This window comes from Anas platyrhynchos, chromosome 1 (assembly GCF_047663525.1).
Source record: "Anas platyrhynchos isolate ZD024472 breed Pekin duck chromosome 1, IASCAAS_PekinDuck_T2T, whole genome shotgun sequence".
In the NCBI taxonomy this organism is placed as follows: Eukaryota; Metazoa; Chordata; class Aves; order Anseriformes; family Anatidae; genus Anas; species Anas platyrhynchos.
In genome coordinates, this window is record NC_092587.1 from 72,504,233 (window position 1) to 72,527,776 (window position 23,544).

The window sequence follows — 23,544 nt, forward strand, 5'->3', positions numbered from 1 at the left end:
TTACCCACTGCAATAAGATTTTATTGCACCCATCACATAGGGAGGCAATTCATATCTGCTGAGAGGAAGGCGAGAAGTACAAGTCATCAACTAGCTAGAACCTTCAGGATAAAAAGTGGCTTTTGTTTGCAGAGGAGGGGATGTCTAAATTGTCCTCCAGAGGCAAGTAGTTCTATTGAAGTCTGTTTCCGTAGTTCTGTAGAAGCAGGAAGATGTGAACATTAGGGCAAATACTGCTTACCTTTTATTTTTAACCATTTTCTTTTGCTTTGCAAGCAAAAATTCGTTACACCAATAATTTCATTACACCAACCCACACTAATCAGTGTTAAACAATGAAAGAGTAGTGGTTTAGAGTTCATCAAATACGAGCAATATCAATGGCATAGTTAGAAGGGAAACACTGAAAAATCTCCCTTTATGTTGGCTAATTATTCACATTGAGTCTAATAACAGACTTTAAATGTATAATAATGACATTAGGTATATTATCCAACTTATTGCTGTTACTGCTTTTTAGAGAAATCAATTTGAAGAACAAATTTCCATCAACTTAAACTGCAAAGGCATGCAGCCCAAACATAAGGAGTACTTTTCTCAAAGTTATTCTATATTATCTATTATGCATTCACTAATGTTCCACTGATAAAGGTTACAAGTACCAAGAGTAAAAATGTAAGATTATTGTTCTTCATTTAAACTTACAATAAAAAGGACCTTCCACACATTTTGCATGTGTAGGTACAGTGATTAACTGCATAAGTTAGAAATCTGCAAGCATAGCTAGCTAGCTGTCTGCACAGCTCATATTATCCAGGAAATACTTCACAGCAGCAGCAAGCCTGACATGCCACAACTGCACACACCTTTCTGTATAAAACAAAACACTTAAAAATAGGGAAAAATAGGTCTAGACATTTTAATATCTTAAAAATTGATTCCATCTTTATTAACTTAGAGAAATTTCTAACAAACAAATAACAACAAAATAGCTGTACAGTCAGGTGTGGTCCAGAATTTAGCTCTGCATGGCCCCAGAAAATAATGTCATATAGTAAGGTCTTCAGATCCCTAAACAAATAACAGTGTCACCCACTGTCATGATTTTTTTTTAACATAACAGTTTTTGTCAACTGTTCAAGTTTAATAAGGGGATTCACTTTGACCTATAGGTCTTTGAATGTTCATATTCTCCCATTTGAGAGGAACACATGGGGCACTGTGCTTCTCTCAATGTCTTTGGTACCTGGAAAATTATAGAAACTTTACTCTGTATCGAAAGGGTTTTTTTTTTTTTTTTTTTTCTTTTTTTTACAGGAGAGGGAACTGAATATAAAGCTCCTACCAGTTGAGGCACAGAGACATTTTCCTTAGGCAGTCTAACGTCATTTCCCTTTCTGGGAACATTAAGGTAAGATCTCACCAGGCACTGTTCGGGAGTTGAATATATTCATGTAGAAATCTATCAGTAGTTCAGTGAAGAGATTCAGAGGTACCAGAGCACTCAGTGAAACTGTTCCTTTAGACGGCCAGATCAAGTTCAAGCCAAAGACACAGGCCAGGCTGGATGCTGTCATTCTGTTATATATGCTCTCACGTGAAACCTGAAAAGATATAAACATAAATAGGTATATGCAGATGGATGCCCTGTGACTGGGAGATGAGACTCCCCCATACTGAGGATGAGCCAATGACGGGCATAGACCCTGACCACAGGTACATCAGTAGCTTCTTAATAGCCTCAGGACTGTGAGGAATGTTTTAACAATTCGTGTCAATAAAGAACAGTCCTGTCTGCCTCTGGGTCCTGCACTGGCAATTTAATTCTTGAACCACAGATGCAGTGTGTCCCAGTCTCCCCCTCATTCTAGTCAATTTATCAAGTCTTCAGAAAATGCTCCTCAAATTTATGAACCTGTTTGCTTTTGTTATTCCGAACTTCTATTTCTAACAGTTACAGCCTTTTTTTTTGTCTTCTTCAAGATTGACTTAACACTGCTATAGGTGTGACTGTCCCTGTGAATGGCTGGTGAGGAATGTTTTAATAAGAAAGCTATTTGTGTTTGTATGAAGTCTTTGATGTCTGGGGGTTTCAGAACAACTGATAACAACTAGTGACTGTTATGGGATACTATGCAAGCCTCTGATATCTGGCCAGGTGGCCGAGAGATTAAGAAGAAAAAAAAAAAAAGAAGCTGAAGGACAGCTAGGAGACAAGACCTGCAGGGGATGCTGTATAAACTTGGACAAAGAAAAGACAAGAAAAAAACTTGGACTACAAGCCTTCAGCATGAAAGACCCCTAGAGACCCCCAGAGGGACCACCGGAGACTGATGCGCATGCTCCAGTGGGAGGGACTGGACCCTGGAAGCCAATTATAATAACCTATTTTTTTTAGAAGTAGTAATGAATATGTATTAGTCTAGGAGTATAAAAATCAGGTACTTGATGTGGCTGGTGTGCGTCCTGGTGGAGCGGAGACTACTGGTGCACCCAGTGCTGTTTGCTTACCTCTATTCTTTTAATAAATCCTATTTTTTTATTTAATCCTATTTTGAAGACTGATCCATTTCTAACAGGACTGACCATGTAGCTGAGAGTCAGGGGACTACTGGGGTCTGTGTCCCACAAGAAAAGATTTCAGCGACTCAAGCAAAAAGACTGAACTATTTCCTTATGCTAGGAAAAATAATTGTGTTGAGTCTTCTATATGGAATCTGTTATCTGTGCTGGAGGGCAGAGAAGGACAGCAGAAACAGCTATTCCATCTGCTTCTGCTACATCTTTTACAGAATAAACCTCCAAAGTTCTGAAGTTGTTCGTGAGGGTTCAAAAGAACTTTTTTCTTCCACTGAAGCATGACTTCACTTCCAAGTACCTCCACATTCATCCAATTCCTCTAAAGCTATTGAGGTGTAAATGGGCTGTAGGTGAGATATACAGCACTGAAATCTGTTCTGTACCTGCATGATGTATCCTTTGTGTGTCTATAGATGTGAACCCCGAACTGGGTAGCAGAAATAATTTTTCTTCCCTGTATGATCTTGGCAAGGAATTTGTATATATTCTGCCCTCCTGCATTGCATGTCTGGTATCCAAAGCCAATAAGGTCTGGGTGTCCTATCTGACAGGTTCCCTGCTATTGCAAAGAGCCAGCTAGTTGAAAGTTTGTTCTTCCTGACATAGGTAATTCATCCAGTTCTTCCCAGGCTGATGGCTGCAGTTGTTGATAAGCAGTAATCTGTCATGGGAAGACCATACAGTCACATACTGTGACGTGCAGGCTGCTTTGAAGTTGTTGCCTTGGAGTAGAATGGGGAAGAATTGGCTATATAATCCTGTGTGCTAGGGTTTCAAGTAGAAGAGAAAAACAAAAATTTTGCTTCTCATTGCCTCTCAATTTCTGCCTTTGCCATAGGGCCTCCTGAAAAGGCAGCTTAGTAGTATTGTGAAAAGTCTGATGGCAGTAAAGGAAAAATCTAAGAAACACTATAATCATGTGAGCACTTCTTAGTACATGCATAAAGTCCAGTTGCGCTCTACCCAGTAATGAAGGTTTTGTTCCCTTCTGCCTCCTTGAATGGCCCCACTTTCCTCAGTGCTCTACCTAGAGAGAAGCCTTCTTGCTCAGCCATCAGGGGATATAAAATCCTTTAGACACGCATGCAGGATAAGTGTTTTCTTTGGGAGACATGAAGAAGCACACGTGCCAAAAGCTTAGCATTTTCTCTCTAGCCATAATTACTTTTTCCAAAAAGAGGTACAATTTTTCCTTCCAATATTTCCTTTACCCTCCTAGGCCATTAGAGATACTATGATGTTGCCAATATTAAAGGGTCCAATTTTTTTTTAAGGTCATGAAGCAGGGCTGGATAAAGGAAGGGCTGTTAATAAGAACATACTGGAGCCATAACTAGCTTTTCAAAGGATTGAGTTCACAATGCAAGACTAAAAAGTCACCAGATTAAACGATGCCTGCTTCATGACCTTACAGAAAACCCACATCATTCTCTCTAGAGTTATGTACCATGTATAGCAATGTAGCAAGCTACCACCAAAGTAACTGATGAGGGAAAACAATCAGGACAATGACGATTACCCTGCTAACAATGTGGCACAGACCTAGGTATAACCCTACTGGTAGATGGACAGTGAAGCTTGCCTTTGGATTCAGGTAAATGCAGCAAGGTTAGGGACTGGTGTTCTGGCTCTCAGGTCAAGAGACCCACACTGGCTGCATCCACATTAAGCAATGTGCTGAGTAGAACAAATCATTTTTTGGTGTTTCTTTCACTTGTAAGTCTCTAAAATAATCACAGAATCACAGAATCACAGAATTTCTAGGTTGGAAGAGACCTCAAGATCATCGAGTCCAACCTCTGACCTAACGCTAACAGTCCCCACTAAACCATATCCCTAAGCTCTACATCTAAACGTCTTTTAAAGACTTCCAGGGATGGTGACTCCATCACTTCCCTGGGCAGCCTGTTCCAATGCCTAACAACCCTTTCGGTAAAGAAGTTCTTCCTGAGATCCAACCTAAAACTCCCCTGGCGCAACTTAAGCCCATTCCCCCTCGTCCTGTCACCAGACACGTGGGAGAATAGACCAACCCCCACCTCTCTACAGCCTCCTTTAAGGTATCTGTAAAGAGCAATAAGGTCACCCCTGAGCCTCCTTTTCTCCAGGCTGAACAAGCCCAGCTCCCTCAGCTGCTCCTCGTAGGACTTGTTCTCCAGGCCCCTCACCAGCTTCGTCACCTTTCTCTGGACCCGCTCAAGCACCTCGATGTCCTTCTTGTAGCGAGGGGCCCAAAACTGAACACAGTACTCGAGGTGCGGCCTCACCAGAGCCGAGTACAGGGGGACAATCACCTCCCTAGCCCTGCTGGTCACACTGTTTCTTATGCAAGCCAGGATGCTGTTGGCCTTCTTGGCCACCTGAGCACACGGCTGGCTCATATTCAGCCGACTGTCCACCATCACTCCCAGGTCCTTCTCTGCCTGGCAGCTCTCCAACCACTCATCTCCCAGCCTGTAGCTCTGCTTGGGGTTATTGCAATGTGAGAGCTCTGCTGCAGCCTATCACATTGGTGTGCTTTTACAGCATGAAATGAAAACCATGTGCTGCATACCCTAAGGAGGGTACTTTAAGCATACATGGGTCAGGTACATTGTGGTGGCACAAAAGCACATGGTATTACTCAAGGGCAGTGGAGGGTGGAAGGAGCCAAACCTGTTGCAGGTGCCTCTCCCATGGTTTTTGAGGGTACTCCTGACATACTCTCACCTGCAAGGTGTACAGGTGCTGTCTCTGAGTGCTGGTTGAAACACATCTAGATCAAACTACCCATCTCCTCAAATGCCAGTGCTTCAGCCCAAAGTAACAACACTGCAACTTGCTGGTAGAGCTGCATTATAATTCTTTTTTTTTTTTTTTTTTTTTCAGGTCCACTGTCTCAAAGAACGTTTCTAACTCTGAAATAAATCCACCTCTTCTTTCCTGTTACCACTTCATGAACATTTCAAGGAGGCAGTCCATGTCGAAACAATCAACAAAAATACCCACGACACAGCCTCTCTCCTGAGACAGAAAATTCTTAACATAAAATGAACCAGTGATTATGTCTGAGGCAGAGCTATGCTAAGCCTTGCCTGTGAGTCATCAATTAGGTAGATGCTCAGGAATTCGAGGGAGACACTGCACTCATTCTACCTTGTTCTCATTCTGCAGTGTGCAGCAATGCCTTCCTCAGCAGATCCCAGAAAAAGTGTGCAGCTGAATCCTACTCTTTCTCCACAATAATCTTTGCTGCTCATCAAAAGCTGCAAGCAAGGAAGCCCTTTCATAACAGTGGTAGTGGCTTTATCCCTCCCTGAGGGGATTTGGCTTCTTACAAGAAGAATACAAGATTTTGGCTATACAATTGGCATCTTTAGCATTTGGACTAACTCCCCTAGACTCTTTCTTTGATTCCATCACAAAGTTACTAACCATTACCTGTTTCAAGTGAGAATACACTCGCTCTGCCAATTTGACATGTTAATAAAAGACAATTCTCCAAAGACCTAGATTTTATCTTCAAAGGAATCATCCGAACATCACAAAAAAGTGTAGCAAGAAAGAACTACACAACTCCAGCTTGCTGGGTTTTTCCTTCTTTGACCGGAACACGTATAAAAAATCATTATGTAATGACAACTTATATTGAAAGAAAGGCCTCTAGAAATCTTATTATTTACCTTCAAATAAAACTTGCAAATTGCTAAACTCATCATTGGAAGTAAATGCTGAAGATTTAGTGCCACATCAACAAATACAAAATATACATCTCCACCACTCCAGATTGCATACCCAGTTTCCCCCAGCAAAACGGTAAAAATTTTTGGACTCCACAAACGTGCATCCCAGCACCCTGATGGATACTGCAGGAATGACACCAGTCTGCCACTATTCTGCATAATGAACTTCAACAGTGTAATGATAGAAGGTAGAAACAACCAATTACCATCACATTTTACAAATACTAGGACATCACCATCTTTTTGACTTTGTACTCACAATGCTTAAGGGAAGTTGACAAGACACTTCCAGATGAAAATTACTAAATATTAAAACACTCCCACAAACTGACTGGAAATGCAAGATTCTATCCCCTACTCTCTGCTAACTGTACAAAGGTGCCAACTGCTTGTATCTCCTCCACAAGGTTTAGTCATCTAATCCTTCCCAACGTGCCCCATAGCCCCAGCCCCCTCCAGGCTTTCCTGGTGCTAATTACACTTTTAAATTGGACAAGTGAATGAGATAAAACATCAATTCTTAGGTTTGTTTCTTCGGTTTTGGATCTGAAGCATAGCTCATGTGACACAAAATCTTATCTATTTTTTCCAGTTGGTCCAGGTAGACATTTTGAATTTGGCAGGTTTTTGCAGTAGCTCCCTCAGGCAAATTAGCCACCCTTTCCCTGCATCAGTGATGACTAAAGGGACAGAAAGATGCAGCAGAATGGGAAGGTGTGTAAGTATAGAGACAGGGATTGTATGTGCTGTTTTGCCACTTGTTCCTGGTTGTCTGATTTTGTCTACATACCTCAGTTCTCTGCGAATCCAAGGGGGCCTGCAGATCCCTCACCAGTGGCCACCTGCACTGCAAAGTGGAGATGGACAGTGTGGATTTTTAACAGTCAGCTGGGCTCCTTACTGGCAAAATCCCTGACAGTCTAAGGTTAAGGAATTTGGACCTATTTTTGAAATGCAAGTCTTTTACTTCTGTAGGAGTTGTAATATCTTGCCGTAGTACTCTTGGACTAGAAGGAGCTGTTTCATTAAGTAAGGGGGTCGAGACTGCAGAGAAAATGGAGATTTTTTTCTTCTTCCACAAGCCTATATCAGCCTGTACTTAGAGTATTCAAAACCTGTATCTAGTGATTACAATGCATCCCACTTCATGAAATTAGCACAAGTGCCTCTTGTACTACTCAAGGCTGAGCTCATGGAAGAATTAAATTGCCTCTTATATGTAAGAAGGTTGATGCTTGCAGATAAGAACTAGGATTATTGGTAGAGAGGTCTAAGTTTGAATTGTGTCAGTTTGCGCAGCACACCAGTCTGCAATGAACAGAAATCTCTAGCTCCTAGATTGTTTCACATTCCCTTGACCTTTTCACATGCAAATATTCCCCAGGACACTAAGGACGAAAAGCTATGAATCAGCAAAAATTGCAGAGCTGAGCACTAGTATCAACTTGATGCTGTGCTTTACATAACAAGGCACACTCAAAAATAATGCTATGTTCTGTTGCCCAATTACAGAAAACACTATATAGTACTTTTGCACACCTCATTAACACCTCAAGTGCTCAGCTCTTAAGAAGTGCATTAAGATGGTGCATCTATTACTGGAACAAAGTCACTTACATGATTCATAATGCTGAGGAGAGATATCAGTTGCTAAAAGAATAGCCAATAACAGGAGTTCCTTAATAGCATTAGAGTTCAGCTAAGCAACAGTAAACGAGCATGTAGGTATTACAGGAACCTTGAAAGCAATGTCTGAGCAAGGGTCATATCAAGGGTCTTTCCTTTAATCTTGCTTTTCTGTAGTGTTTTGAGGTAATATGGGATGAAATGTACCTGCTTATGAAATACGCTACAAGCTAGAATATGGATTATAGCCCAAGAATAGTTACAGAGGGCTAATTCCTTCAGTGGTAAAAATCAGCATTGTTCTGTATCTGTCATTAGTTCAGTGGGCTCTTCAGACTTCTGAAGGATTGGTCACTTCATTTAGTTGTCAGCTAAAGTTGATCCTCAATTTTAGGCACTTGGATTTGAAAAATGCAATCTAGAAAAGGTTATACACTGGATAAGGCAGAAAGGAGGGAAACTAACACCCTCCTTACTGTCTTTTCCTGCACATAAACTGGCAGCAAAAGGATGTCACAAGGATGACTGGAGAATGACATGTACTGGAAGTTCCCCAAACCCTCACACTTGTGGGGTTAAAAAAAATCAGCAAGCTGTAAAGTAAAACAGAACACAAATTATTTAGTTTATTCAGAAGTATACCAACCGTCCTTGCAAAATAGCAGGACCAAAGCTTTTGTTCAATATTGTAGTAAATTCATTGCAATAAATTCAAATTACAGAATTAGAGGCTATTTTACACAGGAAAATGTTATTTTAAAGATTATATGGAAAATACTTTGCTGATTGTTGTTCCAAAGCTCATTAATACTTTTACCGTTCACTAAAATGACACAAATGTAGTGTTTTGTTTGTCCAAAACTTATGCCTTGGAAAAAAAAAAAAAAAGTGATTTTATGTAGTTTTATTCTGGCACCAAAAATTACACACTCACCATTGTCAATCTTTTTCACTGCAAATTAGGGAAAAAAAAGAGTAAAACATATATTTGTGAATGAGGAGTGGAGGACAAAAGACTTTTAAATATTTCATTGTAGGCAGAGTTTCATTTACACAGTAGATTTTCTTACATCTAAAGAATTTCATGGTTAAGGTATGTCTGAGACTGTTGTTTAGCACTGGCTTTTGTTAGAAGCGGCACTAAAGATTGGCATTACTTTTGGAAATTTTACTTATACTCACCATATGGAGAAAGCATATCAGATACTTCAGAACAACATAATTATGTTCAGGAAGTCCATGAATGATCTGTTTACATCTCGTTACTCGTAAACTGCTCTCCACACCTGCAATATCAAAGTCAGTCTTAATTTAACTCGAAAACATCAAAATATTACCAAGAACTAGCACCTTATTTATATCATCTGGAATTACTTATTTACATCTGTAAAACTGACCACAGAAATCAGCCCTATTAACTTCTACCACCACTGTAACAGTTTGGGCTATCTCTTTGTATAAGCTGATCATATTCAGTATTTATCTGGCTAAGACTAACTTCCAGAGTATTTTCTCCATTCAGTGAAAGAGACAAAATAATTTCTTTGCTAGAAAATTCCTTTGCAAGGTCTTGTTTTGAATCCCATTATCTCCCCATGCATTGAATCCAGATGTCTACCTTTCATGCCTTGATTTTATTCTTGCGGCTCAAAGTGCTCTTTTGGCACTCTACTAATTTCAAACACACTTCTGTGATTCTGCAGGAAACTTTTCAGTCTTGGACAAGGATTTATGAGGCAGCCACTTGAATGGGTAAGAACTTCGTAGAGATAAGCTTAAGCAGGTTCATTAACTCATTTCTATAGATGGGCAAATCTGCAACTAGACCCCAAACTCACTTAGACAGTCTGGGTAAGAATTATGTTAACATTAGAATGCATTTTGAATGCTATTCCAAGAGACATTTTTTTTTATTATTTTTTTTCCCCCTGCAATATTGTAATTATCTTAGTACTGGAAGTTTAACATCAATTTGGAGAAAGGTCTGACTGTTACAATCATGCCTGACCTAACTGGCTGATTTGTGCTGATGTTTTTTCTCCATTTGTTCAATTTTTCTTTCTCTCCCTGACATTGCTAGAGATGCACAGAAGAATCTATGCATGCACAAAATTCCAGCATGTTAAATGTTCCCTTAAGCTCTGATTTAAATACATGAAGCTGTACCCTGGTGAGCTGTGTTGATATTTTTACTACTGCAAAGCTATTACTAGTAGCTTTAGTAGCTTTTTTTTTTTTTTTTTGCTAGTAGCTAGTACCTTTTACTACTGCAAAGCTAGCCTGTAAGACACAAAAATCTGAGTCACAAGAATTTTCTTGTCAGCCTTCTGCAGAGTAAATAATTCAGGAAGTATAGCAACACCAGGCAAAGGAACTTGAGTAGTTTTCATGACCAAACAAGAAGTTCTTTGAAAATGTCAAGCTTCAAGTTTCTATTATTTTATTTTATTTTATTTTATTTTATTTTATTTTATTTTGCCAGTCACTTGGCTAATTTATTTCTCAGCTCCTGTCAATAAATCTAGTAAAAAATATTTCAGATGAGACACTAAAGAGAAAAGCTTCGCTATTATTTCAAAGTATTGTAAAGTAGGCATAGTGTTTTTCTGGGTTTGCAGGTTAAGAGATGTAATAGATACATCACACAGTGCTCTGGTGTTTTCCAGAAGCCAGAATGAGAATTTTCAAATCATCCCAAGACAGCTGTCTGTGATCAGACCTCTTCAAAGCTCCCTTCTGCACTGTATTCACAGAGAATATGCCTTTGCTGCAGTCCAGCTTGGCTCCCAGGCTTAACATCTTTAAAAAGCAGGATATCACCATAGCATCAAGAAAAGATAGTGGACATCACACTGCATAACAAAAAAGCTCAAGGAGAAATTATCTTAAACTCCATATTTCAACATATGCTGTCAACATCTAAAACACCAATAAACAAAAATAACATTGACTTAGACCTTCACAGATGCTTTGCCATGAAAAAAAAACCTTTAGTATTCCTAGGACAATGCATTGCTCTCAGACTTCAGATTTGTTCTTTTTTTTTTTTTTTCACTTAACTCTAGCACAGAGTAACATCATGCCCAGAAAGTCAGCAGACTAATTCAGTAAAAACTAGCAATCAATTTGAAATTCCCTTATTCTTTACTCTATTCTGAATGACTATCCTTACTTCCTTAATTTTTACAACTGCCTTGTGAAAAGACTTATTTCTCTTAACACCCTGAGATATTTATTGTGTAGACGTATGAATCCTTGATTTTAGTCTTGCAAATAAAAAACAGTATGGAACTTCAAAGGATTCTGAACACGATTATCTTGATTATTTTTAATGGAAATACATCAATAATGTTAGTGATATTAAATAATACATGCAGATGCCAGTGATGGGCACAGTATAAGAATTTTACGTAGAATGAAGTGTTATCTAGGTACACTAAACTTTCTGTACTGTTATTTGAATAGTAGCAAAACATAGAAACCTCAGAAGGAGTCTTCACTACACTTTACCAACATGGTGCAGTTGAGATTTATGCCCAGCCCTAATTATTTTATTCAGCTACCCAACAGCAATGGACATGATAACAATGATAACCTTCACTTTGCAACAGCATCATCCAGTGGTTACCAGAGGTATGTTACCAGACTCAGTTGGAAACTCTACTCCATTAAGATCTAATTTCCTCAAAAAACAGGTGTTGGAAAAATGTGTGCTTGTGACTTGTCACTGGAAGCCCCACTGGTTCTCTGCTAAATTGACAAGAGCCGCAATGGCAAAATACCAGTTTGAACAAGTACACCTTATAATAAATCTCGGATTTCAACTTCTGTTATTAGGGGGTTGCCTTGCTAACATTATAAACTTTCACTCCCTGACAAAGGCCACACAATTAAAGTTCTATAATTCATACATGTATATTTATGTGGTATCAGATCTTTAGATAATCAGTGCCTTCTATTCTCATGGTTTTAGATCCTTGGTTCCCTAATATGTTACTGTCCTGGTTTCAGCTAGGATAGAGTTGATTTTCCCCCTAGTAGCAGGTATGGTGCTGAGTTTGGGATTTAGGATGAGAATAATGTTGATAACACACTGTTTTAATTGTTGCAGAGCAATGCTTACACTAAGCCAACGACTTTTCAGCTTCTCGCTCTATCCTGCCAGCGGGCAGGCTGGAGGTGCAGTGGGAGCTGGGAGAGGACAGACCCAGGACAGCTGACCCAAACTGTCTAAAGAGGTATTCCATACCATCTGGCGTCATGCTAAACAATATATAGGGGTGGCTAGCTGGGGTGGGGGGACTGGCTGCTCAGGGATAGGCTGGGCATCAGTCAGCAGGTGGTGAGCAATTGCATTGTGCATCACTTGTTTGTACTCATTAATAGTAGCAGTACTATTATCATTATTGTTATTATTTTCCTTTCTTTTCTGTCCTAATAAACTGTCTCTATCTCAACCCCACAGGCCTTCATCTCTTTCTAATTCTCTCCCTCATCCTAGAGAGGGAGGGGGGAGGGTTAGTGAACAGCAGTGTGGTGCTTAGCTGCTGGGCTTAAACCACAGCAGTTACCCAGATAACAGTTCCAATACAAAAGATGTTCCTGTCCCTCTCCTCACCCAAGAACAACTGTAATAAAAGATAAAATAAGCATACAAATGACCACCTATTTTTTTTTCTATGATCATTTCCTATGATTCTACAGTTTGGAAAAAGGACTTTCCAATTTACTGTAAGGTTCAAAGTTCTATCCCACAAAGGCCATAAGAAAAGGAATTTCGAAATGAAAGCATTTTTGTGTGTGTAAAAGCAGATTTTTATTCTTCCAGACTGCCAGTAAGGAGGAAGCATTGAAAAAAAAAGGGGGGGGACATGGAGAAGAGTGTCTAAAGTACTGATTTTTCAGGCTGCTTTTCTGCAGAGACTGGACTTCTGGTGTGCTATCTGCCATCCATCTTCTGGTTCCCACCAACATTTAAACTGTAGGCACAATTAGATTAGATTTGATAGAGATGTAGATCAATGTCAATGTATATATGCCTACACATTTTGTGGAATTAGGCAACCAGGTAAAGAAGATGGACCCTAAAGTTGTCCCTGCTTTGAAAACATGCTACCGTGTGATATCAATTCTCACTAGGCATTAGAGGAGACAAAAGAAAGCTCATGTTTGTGATGCAAATCCACAGGAAAACATGCTTCCTTAGCTCTGCTAGTCACAGGACTAGCTGTTCTTAGAGTCCTCTGTATGCACAAACAGTGAAAAAGATTGAGAGTGGACACTGGTATCAGGAAATGTAAATACAGGGAACACAAGAAGAATTATAAAGATGATTAACAGCCTATTTACCATACTTACAGCAGAGTCTCTAATGTCTACAAAACATTATCTAACAATATAATGTGTTTGTACTTTTGTATTGAAGGTTAAGCCAAACTCCAAAAAGAACAGTAGTGATGGTAGAGAAATTTGTACCTCATATGTCCCAGTAAGGAGCTACATGTCAGTCTTCTGAACAGCCCATGATACTCAACAAAGCAAAAGAGCTTCTGATTCCCATGTTTTAAGCTTCTGACAAGGAAATTACACCACTGTCCTCTTCTGGGTGGAATCCCACCTTGTGCTGGTACAGATTATGAGGTTGCCCGTTAATGGCTGCAGTGAAAGCACTAATAGTTTTATGTACCTACAACTAAGTCATGGTTAGCAAACAATGGTGATTAAGAATTAGCCTGGTCCGGTTCAAATTGCTGTATGAATTTTTCTAAAACTGAGTTAATACTCACTGGTGATTCCAAGGATATGATCATAACATTCAAAGGTTAGTAATGGCTGAGGGAGTTCCCTAAGGAAAGTCTTTAAGATAACAGCAGGAATATGGATATCGTGATAGTAATCGAAATTCACAGACTTGCCTAAAAGAAAGAAAGAAAAAAAAAAGAAAATGGTGTTCAATCATATGTTTTACTTATTCTTTAAACCACCATTTAAAACCTGTTTCACACCACAGTTAGAAGAGAAAACCTCCTGTCTTTCCTGCTTCTGGCAACTCCTAGCATTTTCTTTTAATATTTTTCATGGAGTTTTATTCATCTTGCTGTAAGAGATTCTCCCCATTAAGGCATTTCATAAAATTACTTTACAGGGAAGTCAATGACTTGCAAAATGACTTCAATGTATTTCATAAACTATTGTGTAAAATTACATTTTGGTGCCATAGTCAGGGAAAAACACCAAAGGCAAAATGGCACAAAGACACTGTACTTGGCATTTTTAACTAACTCTGGTAACTCAAACTACACAGAGGTAATATGGGTGTTTATAATAAAACAGACCATTTTTGACTCAAACTTTATCACTCATTAGCTGCTACGGTTTTCAGAAGCTTTGGTCTGACATCAGTTGATGACTGATGCTGAGTTGCTGTTCAGCAAGCTTTAAGTGCCTATTGCTATTTTTCAAGCTTCTGTACTAGTGCTCTTATTATGATATTTTAGTTTACAAATGACTTCATGATTAACTAATTATAAAAAAACTAGCATCTCTGCTTCACCAACAGAAACAAGATCAATAAGCCCTCACACTATTATTAATCTGTGGCAGTGGTTATGGCAGCTTACCCTGATTGTAGAGTTTCTGAACATCTTTGATAGTCTGGACACTGGCTGACCTTCTGAAGAGGCCCTCTACTTGTAGTCCTGAAAAACAGTTAATGTTCCATCTGTAAAAGCCATCACTCTCTTGTTTTTCCACATAGGTTCAGTTGAAGATAGAACAGAGGGAGAAGGTTTGGGAACAAATCCACTTGATACACTCAAGGTGGTAATAAAGTCTTTCAAATCAAATATTTTTGGGAGAATCAAATAATGTTGTAGCAGTGCTGATATCACTTTCTTTAACGTGTCTCACAGAAATACTACTGCCTTTCCTTAAGTTTTTTAATGTGTTGTACCAACTGTATTTTTTTCTTTAAAAGTAGCTTTCAATTGTGCCTCATGACAAGAAGCTACATATTTACATTCACCAGGCTGCTTATGACCTCACCCTCACTAAGTGTATCTGCAAACTGAGCCCCAAACCATGCCTGTAATCTCCTATTCTACTTTTAAATGCCTTAAAGCCTTTAGCAAGCTAAAGAGAGTATTTACAAAGATTCCCTAAGCTCCCTCCTCTGTTAGTGGGAGAGACGAGATCCTTTAGGCTGAGGAATTTTTTATAGCATCTTTGGATGTAGGAGCCTATATCTTACCACTGGAGGGACATTAGCCTCCCCAGCTTCAAGGCAGGTTTGTGCAGACCACTGCTCTTTCCATCTCTCTCTGAAAGTCAGTTGGATTTAAGACTCTGCCTGCCCATGGTATTTCGAAATACCTGATTCTAGTCTTGAGGCACTGCTGAAATACGTATCATAAATTTCAGGAAGGGTACCTATCTAGTTTCATTTCATGACTTTGACTAACTGAAATCTGTTTTCAGCTACAGAGGAAAAACTTCATACAGTCAAGGATCTAAGTAGGATCTAAGTAGAATCTAAGGACAACAGCTTTCAAGGTAAGTTATTTATCTGAATTATTATGCAAAATGGGATTTGGACAAGAAGTGTTACTTTTATTGAGACTTGCAGTACTTCCTGCTTTTGAGTTTGGTAAAATCATTGTTTCCCTCTCTTTTTCCCTCTCTGGTTTGTGCTGTTCCTTCCACCCAGCAGGTAATGCAATTTGGCTCACACATAGTCTAACTTTGAGATACCTACTGGAATCACAGCTATGCAAAATATTAGACTACCATTGCCTGACAAAACATAAAATTGCAGGCATTTTGAGAAGGGCGGCAGACTACCCACTGACTTCAAGGGGTTGCTGTGTTTTTTTTTACATGAATGTGTGACAACATATGATTGAACTTTTATTTTCTTTATAATCTTGCAGAAGCTAAGTAGCCAGGCTGAAAGCAATGCTTGTGTATCTCAACTGAAGTATGTGCATATCTATTTGAATGATCAAGAACTGTTATGCTATTCTAAAAATATTGAGTCATATACTAGTGAAAGATATTGCCATTCTTGTAAATTCACCCAGGTCACATGCAAGAGAACTTTTTTTACTTGAAAAACTAATAAATACAATATTCCTTAATCAACCCATTCCTTACAGAATACCATTTAGTATCGGTCATATGAATTTAAAACAATATACTAAAAGGATAGATAGTGTAATATTGAAGTAAATTTTCAAAGACAAGTCTCAGAGGCTTTTGCAAAGAAACACAAGCTCTACTTAAAAGCTCCCCATTCACAAGATTTAGAGGCTTAGATGGAGTTTAGCTGAATATGGCCCCTTGTTTTTCATTTTTTTTTGTTTGTTTTGTTTTTCTGAACACTTACACTCTCTTTTTAAGTCCTAGGTTAAATATTAAAACTTTAGCTCATGCCTTCAAATCTGGAAGGAGTATGAAATCTCAGACTATACTATCTGAGAAGAACATGTGTGTGTTTACTAAAGGAACCCAATAGAATGTAATTACGATCTATTTGAAGGCTTGTTTATTCCCAACTACATCATATTTCAATTGGATAAAGTTACTGCAAATGACATCACTGTACTAAAACTGTTGCTTTGGATTTATAGTGCAACTTGTCTAAAGGCATGGCTTTGGAAATGCAGGTCTTACCAGCTAGCTTGTCAAAGCATTGCCCTCAGCAAACAACAAATGCAATAATTTTCTGAAAATTTGTAGAATTTTATGCTGGCTGTCAGAGGTTTTCCATAGAAATACATTTCAGAAGATGGACATCATAAATGCTTACAATTTGCTTTGCAGGAATTCCCTGAATAGTTAATGCTTTAATCTGATGTGAAACTCACTGTATAAACTACAGTGTAATAAATATCCATTTTTAACATGTTTATTCCTTTATTGGCTGTGCTTTCAAGAGTCTAATTAAAGACGTTAATCTGTAGTGCAGACAGCAGCTGTACTTGTCTGGCCCTGCATCCCATCAGTAATGTAATGGCACATAACACCAAGCTCTTTCTGGATATGTTGTTTGGACGTCTTAAGGGGGAAAAAGCATCTTTCCTCCTCATCTGCAGAAATGGGGAATATGGGTGAAAACTGTGTTACTTCTAGAATTACTTTTCTTGGACAGCTAAAACTGAATAAATATACAGTAATTTCTTTGATCAATAGTGGCAACAAGCCAAATACCAATGCATGTATCTCCATTTCTTACATTTGTGGACAGCCACATGTACAACTTAGTCAAATGACATGACTAATTAAATGCAGATTAATGCAACAATTCTTAGGAATAAAGAAAAAGATAAACTCTTTCTAAATTAAAAGAACTGCAACTGCATAATAGCTGTGCTTTTTTTTTTTTCATTAAAAATGCTCAGAACAGAAAATAATATACTACAGGGATTTTTAAACAAATCATGGATCATAACTTCAGCCCACTGGTAAACAGATTTGAGTCAGCAGCAGTTATGCTATTGAATGTAGAAAATGATGAGCCTGGGCACAAAGACAGACCTTCCGTTCCACATTTTTCTGACTTGATACATATGAACTGAGCGGGATCCTTCACTAAGAAGTTTGCAGGCTTAGTATTTGCTCTCAGTGCTTTCTGTGTTTCAGATGGGCCTGGCATAATAAGAGTAAGGGAAAGCTACCTAAATCATTTGAATGATGGTGCTACATGGAATTTGCCATGTCACATAGCCTGAACAGCATTAGCATATGCCCCTAGCTGGAGTCTCATAATAAGGGACAGGAAAGGGAAAAAGGACCTGATGCCTCTTGTTGGTTATTCCACTGGAAAGGGTAAATCATACAGCCTTACACACAACCAGGAAATATATTTGCCAAGCCTGGCTCTTCCCTTTCAGTCACTAGAGGAAAAAAAAAAAAAAAAAAAGAGAGAGAGAGAGAGCGAGAGAGAAACAGTTCTTGGAACTACCATAATTAAGCAACATTTAGCACTAGGTGTCCCCACTGAAGTGAAATTAATCACATTGGTTTTGGAGACAACATACATGCCAGAGCTACCAGAGTTACGAGATGAGGAAACAAAATTGGTTGCAGACAATCCTGGTCATTGCACCTGAAAATACCAAAATACTCATTTTTGCTCTTTCAAGAATATATTTTGATGTAGCCTATTTACTTTTTTGTTAGCAGTGTTCTCCAATCAAGTTCTGTTTACAGCACGATTTATGTCAGCTATCTCTTTAAACAGAAAAAAAAATATATACAGAGAGAGGTGTACAAGTTGAACTATTTTGCCATTATAGGCATGGGTATCCCAGTCCATAGAAAATACAAAAATTAGACTAATGGTGCTCACCAGACCACTACAAGGCACTGACTGGCATTAACAGCTAGTCTTTGCTTTCCAGTACTGATTAACACACAGCTGCATGTCACTCAGCTATCCTGTCAACACTGCAGATCCTCTGTTGAGATAAGTAAGCACAAACTGCTCCCTGCTCCTTACACACACACAAAAAGACAGAAAAATAGATGGATAGATACATGGATAGACACAGAGATCTGCGGAATTTTGCTACTGTGACCTAAGCTCTCTGGACCAAAGAGAGCTAAAGTTTATTTTAAATATTAAATGCTATACAGAAAACCATAGTGATATGACCAGAGAAAAAGCCATCTGTATCCAATGAAGAGTAATTCTGAGACTGAGAATTTAACTGAGTAATTATTTAAATGTCAGTAATCATAAATGAAAACAGACAGGCTTTTCATTCCACACTGAAATAAGATGTGTTTTACCATAGTAGACAAAATTTTACACTGCAATGACACAATTGTGTCACACTGTGAATTAATAAATTGTTGCTAAAAATACTTAACCCCCTTCTGCCTCCCTGATCAGTTGTCCCAAAGGAAGACACAGAAAATCAAAACACACAGATAAATTAAAGCAACACATGCTGTCACATTGCTGAAAACTTGTCAAAGAAAGACAGATGAGAAAATTACATTCTTTTTCTTTCAATCATCCTTGATTTGAGGGTTGCTGGCATCAAAAACCTTTGTTAATTTGTCTGTTTTCACAAGAGAAGCAGCAAAGAGTGAGCATTTGAATTCCTTCTGTCCCATATTGGGTTTGGAAATGCTTCTGTTTACTGCTGGTCCTGCCAAGTCTCAGGAAGTGTCCATTCTGATTTGGAATCAGCTTTCATCCTCACTAATACAACCGATTCAGGCATCTTCTTGCAGATTAACTAATTCTAACAAGATTCCCTTTTAAAAATCCAAACTGATTTATTTCTACCATGAAACTGATGAGTTCCTATCATATTTCGAGTAATATCTTAGTTGTCCAAAGTGGTACCAATTAAAAATGTTTATAGTTAGGATAAAATTTGAGATTTTTTTAAGGCTAGAATACAGTACAAATTTTGCACAGCCTTCCTTTCCCTTGTATTCTGTGCAAAGAATACAGAACAAGTGAGCAAGGTGTCTGCAGTTTGCAAAGATGATTTGCACAGCAAGAAGGTCCATAGAAAATCAAGGACAGAGGGAAAGAGAAGGCACAGTTTCAGCCCTACAAAAAAGCTGAGCAGTGGCAACAAGAATTTAGAACAGTGCATCTTCCCTAGAACTCAAAGTGTATTTGTGTCCTTGCAGTTTTGAAATGTACAGTCTAGCCTTTGGATTTATGAATGAATATTCTCAGTTTACACTTGGCACCCCTGAACATAATTTATTTACAATTACTGAGCATCTAAAACACAAACTGCTTTTTACAAGGTTCATTTTTATTTGATGACACATTAACCAGTCTTGAGGTTTATCTTGTCCCCATGAACCCCAGGTAAAAACATTCTCATGAAAACAGAAAGAGCCAAGAACTCAGAAATGTTTATATGGCCAATGTCAAGCTTTCCCAGTGCTGCATTTTTAAAAGATATTTGAGTGATCAGAAGAAGTGGAGACCAGGAGGCAAAGTCACTAAGCTGCAGCACTCCATATGTACTCAGAACGCATAACTATCCATCTCTACCCATTCTGACTATCACCATCAGGATGCATTCATTCACATTAAAAAATGAAACCAAACTTCCTCCATCAGCAAGATTTGTTGTGCTTCATGAAAGGGATGGGAAGGAAAGATTAATCACTGTTTACCACTGCTTTTGCTATTGAACAGATAAAGGACAGTTTTAGTTGTCACTATAATCATACTACATAGCATTTATTAATTTGTCATTAAACTTCTATAGTATAGTTATTACCATTGCATTTAGAAGTTTTAGTCATTACCCAGGACTCTCCTGTGTCACAAGTCAACATGGAACAGAAAATTTGTGCTGCAAAGCACTTGCAGTCAACAAAAGAGATGAAGTAAGAGAGAAAGTCCCAGTAATGGGGACTACTGGGAGACAATTTTTCTTTAGGGGACTGTTATTTTTCGTTTTTATTACTGTAGAGTGATTCCTTCGCTGTGAGTTTATTGGTCTGTTCCATCACTTCTGAGCTGCTACTGATCTCAAATGCTCTCTTTAGTAATCAGCTCTCCCAAGTTTTCTACATAATTTTTGTATCCGTTTCCTTTACAATGAATCAAATAAAAATTCCTTTAAAAGCTGGTTTCTGACCTCCAGAAGTTGATCTGCTTACAAACAGAGTATTGATTTTGCCATGCAGCTTTATTTTTAGTGTTTATCAGTTAGTACACTCAAACACGGGTTAGACTTTAAAAACCAAGAGAGCATAGTGAATTGTATTAATACTGGTCTAAACAAACACCAAAAACACAAACTATACTCCATCCAGCTTTTAATTTCTCTTGATACCTTATATCCAGTATGTAAACTGGTTTCTATGAAAACAAATAAAAAAATAAAAAATACATTAAAAAAAAACAGACACGTAAGCAAAAGACATGAAGGGAAACTGCTGTGACATCTTAAGTTTAAAGGCAGAAGTACATGTCTGAATCCTAAATCCTTTAGTGGATAAAACCACCAGCAAAGCTGAACCATTCTGAAGCCATCAGGTCCGCCTCTGTCCTGTCAGGTCGCAGTGAGCAGCACCTGCAGCTGTAGCTACTTACACATCCCTGAGTATTAGGGACACACAAAGGTGCATCCTCTGTACCGTGGTGTTACTTACATCCCTGGTTATCAAAACAGTCTGCTAGAAGTAACAGCTCCCATTTGCAATCTCACTTCAGCACAAAATAGGTTGATAAGGACATGTGGGGACATATTAACCAGAGAAAAAATTACTACCCTGTGGCATAAGCTAGGATTTTTTGAGCAAAGGGCCTGTGAGCAAAGCGTCAAGATCATTGCCACCAAAGGAATGACACCAAGTTAGAAACACTTATGAATTGTTCTGACAAGAGAGTGAATATTTAATTAAGCAAGGTAATTTCTCATGGCATGGTAGAGATAAGGTAGTACACAGAAATCTTATTTAGTGCAAGTCAAGCCTTGCATTTATAAACTAGACAGACGAACAGGTTGAGGTTTTCAGTCTGAGCAAAGAAAAAAAAACATTCTGTGGCTTGCTGATGGCTATGAAGATCTATTCACAAATATGCTTTGTTAAACCTATCCTTTCTCTTTGGCTTGACTAAATCATTATCTGGCTTCAGGATGATACTTTCACTTTTTAAATTAAGAGAACTTCTCTATTTTGGTCCAGAAGATGAACTCTACGACTTAGTCTTAATGAGATGATGATCTTCTCAGATACTCAGAAATTGTTTTGAGAAACCAATTCTTCTCTATGAAGGTTAGCAAGAACCGATATGATGCATTTTTAAAATTCAGTAATAAAAACATCAAAACCATTTTCACCCTAAAGTCAAGCTAGAATGACTGAAAGTAGTGAAATGTCTGTTTTCTCTTCCTTTGTTAAAAAAATAACCTGAACTTTATTATAGAAATTAAGAAATGTAGTTCATTGTGTTTATTGTAACAGCAACTGAGGCATCAGGCAGTAACAGATCTCATTTACATGATACAAACAGATGTACATCTGTTTATGGTATATTCTTTAGTCTCTGTTAAGCTGTTACAGTACTGGGTGACTTACTATGGATCCGTTCAGAGTCACCTTGCTCAGAGACAGCTATCTAAATATTCTCTTGGATAAATATATGAGGAAGAAACCTGCACTCACTGTTAATTTGGCTGCTGGGGACAAGGATGTAGTTGCTGCCTTCAGAGTCCACTCAGTAATGTGGTAAAAGAAGGGGAGTTGTGGCTCACTTGCAAACAAGGGTGTCTGAGAAGTTTCTGTGATCTAAGTTTCAGAAATTGATTTCAGATACATAGATGGGGAGATGTAATAACGGGAAGAAAGAGCGGAAATACTTCACCTAGTGTAAAACAACAACAACGACAACAAAACTTTCCCCTGCAAATTCTGTGAGGACAGAAACTATGCCAAAAATCAAGTGGAAAAGGTAGTGACAGTGAATTTTTGTCACTTCTGGAAGATGAACTGAAGTTTTCACCACACTCAGAACTGCATCTTGAGTGCAAAGAACGCTGCCAGTCAGCCTCCAGGGCTGTCAGCACTGAGACCGATACTCGCTGAAGCTGATGGTAGAATTGGGACATTCCAGATTTAGATAAAGAGTTAAAATCAGAGCAGACAGCAGGTACAACAGATACCTGCACACTTATAATCAAGTGCAAAAACCTGCATGTCTATCACCTACTGCTTAACATCCTTGGCATGGCAGGTAGTTGGCTTTCAAGCATCAGCTGGCTGAGAATGTCAGAAAATGCTCTACCTCACATGCCATCTCTCTAACCTAGAAATCTGGTTTGAGGAGATCTCTTTATGATAGGGAATATGTCAGCTCTGAACAAACCTATGCTCGGTTGGAAGACATCAATGTTTGAAGAGCCTGTGTCCTGCCTTCTTGGGGACCCAGAAGGACAGAGAGCTGAGGAAAAATGTGATAGTCTGGCCAGCAAGTGCATTGGCTGGACTACAGATCTGTGGTCTGCATTACCATACCAATGTCTTGCACAGATGCACAAAGCAGGCTTTTGTTCAGAAGTGTCATCACAATTCCTCAGAGACTATCCTTAACAAATGGTGCTGATACTGCACTGAACAATAAAAATAAAGAATAAATAAAAAATAAAGAATAAAAAACATTAATCTAGGAGAAATTCTGCAATGACAAGGTTGAGACAATCCCTCACCCCCCTTTTTTTTTTTCAACCCTGAAAGCTGAAACTTGTGGGTTGTTTTTTACTTTGTTTTGTTGTTGTTTTTTTTGAGGGAGGAGGGCAAGGTTTTATATGCTGTGTTTTCAGAAAACTGAGGGCACCTGATCTGGATCCAACGACTAGTGAGAGGGAAGGGTCTGAGATAATGAGACAAAATAACAAGAAAAACGGGTCATGGGGGAGCTTTTGAGTCTGATCAGTACAACAAACTGCTAGTGAAACACTAGTCACCAAAATACAATGACAGCAAGAAACCCTCTAAATTTCTTAATGATTTCTTTAAAATCTCTAAATAGGTCCAAGGAAATGCCAGATGAGAAAACAACACCTCCTCCATGCAGCCATAAGTTTAAAACAATTGACAATTTTAGTGACTGATTTTTCACTCAATT

General features: G+C 38.5%; 1 protein-coding gene across 21 annotated transcripts in view; it reads right to left on the reverse strand.

Annotated features, from left to right (window-relative positions):
* Positions 1 to 237: 237 nt before the first annotated feature.
* Positions 238 to 23,544, reverse strand: part of ARHGAP8 (Rho GTPase activating protein 8) — a 113,542-nt gene continuing 90,235 nt past the window's right edge. For 15 of the 21 annotated variants that reach the window (XM_072041459.1, XM_027450237.3, XM_038173381.2 and 12 more), the window contains 5 exons: positions 14,549 to 14,626; positions 13,715 to 13,843; positions 9,111 to 9,214; positions 7,093 to 7,149; positions 238 to 1,604 (listed from right to left, as the gene is read on the reverse strand). In XM_072041459.1, coding sequence (XP_071897560.1) covers positions 1,407 to 1,604; positions 7,093 to 7,149; positions 9,111 to 9,214; positions 13,715 to 13,843; positions 14,549 to 14,626 — 566 coding nt within the window. In that variant the 3' untranslated portion in view covers positions 238 to 1,406. The other 6 variants (XM_072041490.1, XM_027450090.3, XM_038173376.2 and 3 more) reach the window with 4 other exon arrangements.